The 8088-nt window shown below is 54.8% G+C and overlaps 1 protein-coding gene across 1 annotated transcript; it reads right to left on the bottom strand.

The window, feature by feature from the left end:
- Positions 1-4098: 4098 nt before the first annotated feature.
- Positions 4099-7296, bottom strand: LOC123087304 (endo-1,4-beta-xylanase 1). Its single transcript, XM_044509296.1, has 3 exons — positions 6841-7296; positions 6573-6750; positions 4099-5973 (listed from the first exon to the last, which is right to left on the bottom strand). Exons 1-3 carry the CDS (start codon positions 7209-7211, stop codon positions 4303-4305), a joined length of 2220 nt encoding a protein of 739 aa, XP_044365231.1. The 5' UTR covers positions 7212-7296; the 3' UTR covers positions 4099-4302.
- Between the last annotated feature and the right edge of the window lie 792 nt (positions 7297-8088).

An 8088-nucleotide genomic window follows, 5' to 3' on the forward strand; every position in this document is an offset into this window, starting at 1 on the left:
ATGACGCACCTAAAGGTGGTTTTGGTGGGTTTGATCCTCGAGGGATCTATACCCATTTTGCACACTGTATCCTGATAGAGCAGGTTCAGGCCGCTGCCGCCGTCCATAAGGACTCGAGTGAGGTGAAATCCGTCGATGATGGGGTCTAGGACCAATGCGGCGGATCTACCATGACGGATACTAGTGGGGTGGTCCCTGCGATCGAAGGTGATCGGGCAAGAGGACCATGGGTTGAACTTTGGGGCAACGGGCTCCATCACATAGATGTCCCTTAGTGCATCCTTCCGTTCCCTTTTGGGAATGTGGGTTGCGTGTATCATGTTCACTGTCTTCACTTGTGGGGGGGAACCTCTTCTGTCCTCCCGTGTTCGGCGGCCGGGGCTCCTCCTCGTCATCACTATGCATCCCCTTGTCCTTGTTTTCGGCATTCAACTTGCCGCCTGCTTGAACACCCAGCATTCTCTGTTGGTGTGATTGGCTGGCTTATTGGGGGTGCCGTGGATTTGACACGAGCGATCAAGTATGCGATCCAAACTGGACGGGCCCGGAGTACTTCTTTTGCATGGCTTTTTCCGCTGACTGGATCTAGAGCCTCTGAATCCGGCATTGACTGTCGTATCATCGGCGTTATCACTGCTGTTGCGGCGCTTGTGTCTGTTACGACATGGTCTGCCGTTGGCATCTTTGGTATCCGAAGTGCCCGGATTCCTTGATGTATTGTTGCTGCGAGCCAGCAAGCTATCCTCGCCCGTGCAAAAGCGGGTCATGAGTGTCGTGAGGGCTGCCATAGACTTCGGCTTCTCCTGGCCGAGGTGCCGGGCGAGCCACTCGTCACGGATGTTATGCTTGAATGTCGCTAAGGCCTCTGCATCCGGACAGTCGACAATTTGGTTTTTCTTAGTTAGGAACCGTGTCCAGAATTGTCTGGCCGATTCCCCTGGCTGCTGAGTTATATGGCTCAAGTCATCAGCATCCGGTGGTCGCACATAAGTGCCCTGGAAGTTGTCAAGGAATGCGTCTTACAAATCCTCCCAACTGCCGACGGAGTCTGCTGGCAAGCTATTCAGCCAATGTCGAGTTGGTCCTTTGAGTTTTAGTGGGAGGTACTTGATGGCATGCAGATCATCACCGAGAGCCATGTGGATGTGGAGGAGGAATCCTCAATCCATACAGCGGGAACTGTTGTACCATCATACGATTCGATATTTATGGGTTTAAAACCTTCCGGGAATTCGTGATCCATAACTTCATCAGTGAAGCATAGGGGGTGTGCGGCGCCTCTGTGCCAGGCTATATCATGACGCAGTTCATATGAGTCTTGTCTGCTGTATTCGGCCCGGCCGGATTTACTTTTAGTGTATCTGGCGTGACGGTCATCGTCCCGCGTTGGCGCGCGCCCCCGTGACCCGTATATCGACCTTGCATGTTTTGCCCTGCTTTCCAATACGTCTCGCAGGTCCCGTGTGTTGCCCCGGGCCTTGGTATTTTTGTTTGAGTAGCGGCGGGGTGCGGGCTGAACTTCAGGCTAAAACGCCTCTCTGGCTCGGCCACGAGGTGGCCGGTCAGCCGCATCGTACACTGGTGATGTAGGTTTCAATGCTTCCTCCTCGAGTCGGGGTAGCGACCTACAATTTGGGTAACTATTGGAGGGGCGCTCGAGTTCGTATTCCTCGTCCGCAAGGACTTCGGTCCATCTGTGTGCTAGCAAATCTTGATCAGCTCGAAGTTGTTGTTGCTTTTTCTTTAAGCTATTTGATGTGGCTATAAGCCGGCGCTTGAAGCGCTCCTGCTCGACGGGATCCTCAGGCACGATAAATTCTTCGTCGCCGAGGCTCGCCTCGTCTTCGGAGAGAGACATGTAATTGTCCTCCTCCGATTCTCTATCTGTTGCCCGCTCTGGAGGGCTAGCTTGTTCACCCTCCCATTCTAAATCGTGCTGGAGGGGATTGTTGTCGTCTTCGGCACTATCCGAAGTGTTATTGTCTCTTGTGCCGGTATCACTACTTTTGCTATGGAGGGACTTAGAGCGACTCCACTGACATCGGCGCTTGGGTTGCTTCTTGGAGGGGTCATCTCCCGATGTCTCGTCGCAATTGCCTTTTTGGGGGTGTCCACCATGTATATATCATATGATGAGGTGGCGGTCCAGCACCCTGTGGGCGGTGGTTCCTGTTCGTCTCCTGCATCGTCGTTCATACCGTCGATGTCTTCGGAGTCGAAGTCGAGCATGTCGGTTTAATCGTCGACGGTGCCTACTAAGTGGGTGGTGGGTGGGGAGCGAATTTCTTCGTCGTCCGCATCCCATTCTAGCCGGACATAGTTCGGCCAAGGTTCTCCTGACAAGGCGAGAGACCTTAATGAATTTAGCACGTCGCCGAAAGATGAGTGCTGAAAGATATCCGCGGAGGTGAACTCCATGATCGGCGCCCAATCGGATTCGATAGGCACGGACGCAGGCGGCTCGGAGTCCGTGGCCGGAGACGAATCCAGTGGTTCGGCAACACGGCTCTCATAAGGGGTGAAGTCAGTATCCGGCTCCATCGCCACTGAGAGTGCGGCCTCCATGGCGGGGTCCATCCCCCGTCCTCGGATGGCACGATTTGCTTCGGATTGAGGGCTGAAGTAGTTGCGGGTGTGATCTCCCAAACACTGTCTGATGGCAGAGTTACGTCATGCTCGTCGTGATTGTGCGGCGCACCTGACATGGGCCCGAATCCGTCGAAGATCAAGTCTCCGCGGATGTCGGCAGTGTAGTTTAAGTTTCCGAACCTGACCTGATGGCCAGGGGCGTAGCTCTCGATCTGCTCCAGATGGCTAAGCGAGTTGGCCTGCAATGCGAAGCCGCCGAATACGAAGATCTGTCCAGGGAGGAAAACTTCACACTGGACCGCATCGTTACCGATGATCGAAGGAGCCATCAAGCCTTATGGTGACGGCACAGTGGAACTCCCAATGAAAGCACCAATGTCGGTGTCAAAATCGGCGGATCTCGGGTAGGGGGTCCCAAACTGTGCGTCTAAGGCGGATAGTAACAGGAGGCGGGGGACACGATGTTTACCCAGGTTCGGGCCCTCTCGATGGAGGTAATACCCTACTTCCTGCTTCATTGATCTTGATGATATGAGTATTACAAGAGTTGATCTACCACGAGATCGTAGAGGCTAAACCCTAAAGGCTAGCCTATGGTATGATTGTTGTTGTTCTATGAACTAAACCCTCCGGTTTATATAGACACCGGAGGGGGTTAGGGTTACATAGAGTCGGTTATAAGGAAGGAGATCTACATATCCGTATTGCCAAGCTTGCATTCCACGCCAAGGAGAGTCCTATCCGAACACGGGACGAAATCTTCAATCTTGTATCTTCATAGTCCAACAATCCGGTCAAAGGGTATAATCCGGCTGTCCGGAGACCTCCTAATTCAGGACTCCCTCACCAGTGTAGCGACACAAAATTTACCATAGAAAACGTTCGTTTTGCCATGTTTAAAAAGCTGACATCATATTTGTAGTGCGGTCCTTGGATATCGGTCCAGGCTTAGGTTTGCATATATTATGTGTCGACTACAGAAAGAAGACACAGGGTGCGTGACTTGAGTATGAAGCATTGCTTCATAGAGTATCTAGGACTTAATTCCCGATCAATATACCAATTTATTTGAAAGATCAATATATCAATTTAGGCCGCGTTTGGATTACCGTGTTTCCTTCCGATACACCTGTAAAAAATACACGCCCCCGTACGTCTGTATCTTTTCCGGCCGCAAATTAGTCTAGCCCTGTAAAATACACTTGTAAAATTCACACACCTGTATTAAGTTACACACAATCCAAGCGCGGCCTTATGGATGGGACACGCGCATTGCTCACACGTTGATGTTGAGTACCGTGAGCGAGTCATCCTTGTCACCGGTACGCGTGACCACATTTTGCTGTACGTGCCGTGATGCCGCAGAACATGCTCTCCGATCTTGGGGCAACTATTCAAGGGCAAGGAGTTGATGTTGCCTTTCTTCTTTTGCTACTATGTTAATGATTAATAGGCAAACATATTTATTTGGCTCTAGCACTTTGTTTTCTTACAAGCACACCGTAGAAATGCAGTATAAATCACATATTTGCGTGTATATAGCACGTTCAAGTTGATGAACATAAGAATTTCCACAAACCCTTATTTCTCGGACATCGATCCGGGCTTAGATTTGCATATATGCTATATATAAAGCATTGCTTCAGAGAGTATCTAGGGCTTAATTCCCCGCCATATATATATCGAGTTATCGATGGAACGCGCGTGCATTGCTCACACATTGATGTTGAGCACCATGGGCGAGTCATCCTTGTCGACGGTGAACTCCTGTGTGATCTTGCAGCCGGTGGGCGTGACCACGTCGACGTGGTACGCGCCGTGATGGCCGCGGAACTTGAACTCCCCGTTCTCGTCGGCGTGGCCGTGCGCGTGCGTGAGCCACTCCTTCTTCAGTTGCAACAGCCGGCGTCCGGCCTCGTTGATGTCCCCCTCGGCGTTGACGAGGTGCGCGGAGTCGCGGCTCATGAAGAGCTCCCAGAAGCCCCAGAGCATGACACCCTCCACCGCCGGGTGTGCGTACGCCTCCCGCAGCATCACCTCCAGGTCGTCGGCGCGCACGTACTCATTCGCCGCCGACACGTCCAGCTCTGTGAACCAGAGTGGGAGGCCGAGCACGGCGAGCCGGTCCAGCACATTGCGGATCACCGGCCCCACCGGGTTGCTCACGTGGCCCTGCAACCCGACGCCGCTCACCGGCGCGCCCTGCTCCTGCAGCCCTATGATCTGCTCGATGTAGGCCTCGGGCGTGGCGCGGATGTCGCACATGCCCTCCACGTTGTAGTCGTTGACGAAGAGCAGCGCGTCGGGGTCGAGCTCGCTGGCCGTCTTGAACATGGTGGCGCGGATGTCCTTGCCGAGCTTGTCCTGGTAGAAGGAGCCGTGCAGCATCTCGTTGTTGACATCGTAGTGCCGGAACTTGCCCTTGTATCGGGTGAGCAGGCTGTCGATCCTGCTCTTGACGGCAGCGGACAGGTCGTCGGTGGAGAGAGTCTTCACCCACTGCTGCACCATGTTGTCCACCTCCCAGAAGATGCAGTGGCCGCGCACGCACATGCCGTTGTCGGAGCAGAGCTTGAGGAGGTCGTCGGCGTCGGCGTAGTTGACCTGCCCCCTCTGCGGCTCCGTCCAGTACCACTTGAGCTCGTTCCCGAACACGGCCCAGTTGAAGTTCTTGGTGAAGAAATCCACGAAGTCCTCGTTGTCCATGTTGGTGCGCATGATGCACGCGCCCAGCGGGAAGCTGTTGGACACCTGGCGCACGCGCACATCCACACATTCTGCGGCCTGCACCACGGCGCCGTCAGCCCCCGTCAGCTTCACGACCACATCACGCTTGCGCACCTTGTCGGTGATCTTCCTGAGGTGCTTCACCCGGGCCTTCCGGTCGACAGGGAACACTTGGAAGCCGGCGACCATGAGGTCCAGGCCGGCATCGGGCCCCTGGACGTACACCATGGCGCGTGATGCCGGCTTGGCCTCCACGCGGAACGAGCCGCCGATCTCGTACCACCGCTCGTCACGCGCCAGGACCTGCCCGCCGTTGAGCCATTGGCTGTCGACGGCGACGGCGATGTTGATGTTCTGCGCGCCGGTCATCTGGCCGGCGACGCGGACCCAGGCCGAGACCTGGTACGTGGCGTGGAGGGTAAGCTTGTCAGTGATGATCTGCGCGGGGCCCATCCACGTCTGCGTTCGGCCGGTGACGTGGATGTGCTTGCCGTTGAGCGGCTCGTCGTCCAGCGCCAGGGACTCCTGCGCCATTGGAGGGAGCACGCGCGGCGAGCCATCACGAACGGCGAGCGCGCACGGCCCGAGCGGGAACCAGCAGTTGAGGCCGTCGTCGAGGTTGCTGTTCTGGATAATGTTGGCACCGTACTCAAGATTCTGTACAAGAAAAGAAGCAGGATTAAAACCATTCATGACTGTCTACTATAACAAGTTTGATATGGCTTCAGCGTAGAAGCGATGATGACCATGGCGTGCCTTCGGCTCACTGCAGTGTTTGTAATCATCGTTAGGTGCTCTATAGACCTCGATAAAAATTTTGTTGGTGCTCAGAGGATGAACAAATAGGAAGTTTTCCTTAGAAAAAGAACTTTGACCACCGTTTGCATGGCGTGATGATTCTTGGTGTGCATGGTTGACCAGTTGACCCATGTTGTCAACGCTTTAAGATCCGGGCAAATATATCTCCTGAATTCCTGATCTTGTCGTTGCTTTAAGGTGCGCGCTCACTTTCTGAAGCACTGTTTTCAATTTTGTGTTGTACGTACCTCGCATGCAGTCTTGACGCATGGTATTAAGAAGGTACTTCTACGATTCAGGCAACATACTTGTGGAACAGTAACGTGAGAGTTTAGCTGATGCTTCGATTGTAGTACTAAAATTTGTTGTGTTATTACAACGTGAAAGCTTATCTGATGGATCGGATACTGAACTTTGGTGCTGATGACGAACTTCAGAGTTACCAGAATGGCGTTCACCTGAAAGTCCGGCGGCGAGCACGGCGGTGCCTTCTGGGCGTGCTTGACCACCAGGCAGTCGAGCAGCAGGTCGACGCCGGCCTTCGGGCCTTCGATGTAGATGGTTGCCTTGGCCACGGTGCTGTTGAGCAGGAACTTCCCCTGCAGCTGCGCCCAGTCCTTGTCCGACGCCTGCAACCTGCACCACGCGGAAGAGCAAAAACGGCATGAAAAACTCCGGTTTCATCACAGTGATGAGTTATCCGGCGCGGACAAGGCTCGAACGTACTTGCCGACGGCGATGTACTGCTGCCTGCCGTCCGTCGTCTGCACGGCGAGCGTGGCGCGGACCTCGCACGGCGAGACGTTGGCCCCGGAGAGACGCACGGTAGCCGCCACCTCGTACGCCGTCTTGCGCTGCAGCCGCGCCGTCACGTCCTGCATGACGCCGTTCCACGTGTCGGTCCTCCCCGTGGCGGCCACGAAGTACTTGCCGGTGGCCGGGAGCACCTTGCCGTCGTCGAGCGAGTCGTGCAGCTCGATCTTGCACCCGCTGCCGGACCAGCCGTCCAGCCCGCCGTCGAACTCCGGGTTCAGGATGATGTTGTCGTCCTCCCCGCCGTCGCCGGCACGCCCCCCCGCGTTGCCACCCATCGCCATTGCTATGCTCGACGTGACGCGCGCGCACCGATCGAGTAGTGTGCGCGAGGGCGGCTGTGAGCTATACTGGCTGGCGATCGCTTGATCTGGCTGGTTAATCTGAGGCTAATGCCGATGAACGGTGGCCTATATATACCGATCACCGATCGCGGGTTCGGAGCTTGCAAAGGCAGACAGAGAGTGGCCAACGAACCATTCCGAACAAGTAATCTGCCTGGGATTGCAATGCAAGCTACACAAGGCGCCGTTATTCAAAGAGATTTAGAGAAAGGAACTGAACATGGCGGCGATACGCCAACCGTAACGATCACTTGATCTGTCACTGGCTCTTCTCAAGGGTTAATCCACTTACCGCATGCCTTGGAGCGGATGGTTGCTTCAGCTTAGGAGTTGAATTATCGGAGACATTATAATCTGATTCTGAAGGATCGTAATCAATTCTTGCACTGCAATATAAGGCTCTCTACTCTCTTTCTCTCTCTCTCTCTCTCTCTCTCTCTCTCTCTCTCTCTCTCTCTCTCTCTCTCTCTCTCTCTCTCTCTCTACTCTAGGGAGATGGATGGATGCCAGTAGGAGGAGTCTGGACGGACGAGCATGGCGGAAGGCGTTGGAGTGAAGGGGAGGGCGACGACCTAAACACCGGAGCTAGTGGTCGAGATTGTGTGCGAGCCAATCGGGGTGGGGGGCGGGAGGGCTACGGCAAGCAGGGGATGGATGGAGGCGCTTTGCATGCTCAGGGCGGCGGGCGATGGCAGACGAGGAGAACTAGCTGGATCGGCGGTTGGTCTGTCACCGTCGGCGAGAATATATATGGGCACGTTAAGGTAGTGGCCGGACTACTGCTGGCTTGCTCAAGCAGGCTGTGCCTGTGTGTGCT

This window comes from Triticum aestivum, chromosome 4A, assembly GCF_018294505.1.
Source record: "Triticum aestivum cultivar Chinese Spring chromosome 4A, IWGSC CS RefSeq v2.1, whole genome shotgun sequence".
Taxonomy (NCBI): domain Eukaryota; kingdom Viridiplantae; phylum Streptophyta; class Magnoliopsida; order Poales; family Poaceae; genus Triticum; species Triticum aestivum.

What these genes read in the sequence shown, in the direction of transcription:
- LOC123087304 (XM_044509296.1), bottom strand. Translation starts at nt 7,211, where the DNA reads ATGGCGATGGGTGGCAACGCGGGGGGGCGTGCCGGCGACGGCGGGGAG. An exon ending in CAGTACATCGCCGTCGGCAA is followed by an intron (nt 6,751 to 6,840) that starts GTACGTTCGAGC and finishes CGCGTGGTGCAG; the next exon opens with GTTGCAGGCGTCGGACAAGG. An exon ending in GCTCGCCGCCGGACTTTCAG is followed by an intron (nt 5,974 to 6,572) that starts GTGAACGCCATT and finishes TTTCTTGTACAG; the next exon opens with AATCTTGAGTACGGTGCCAA.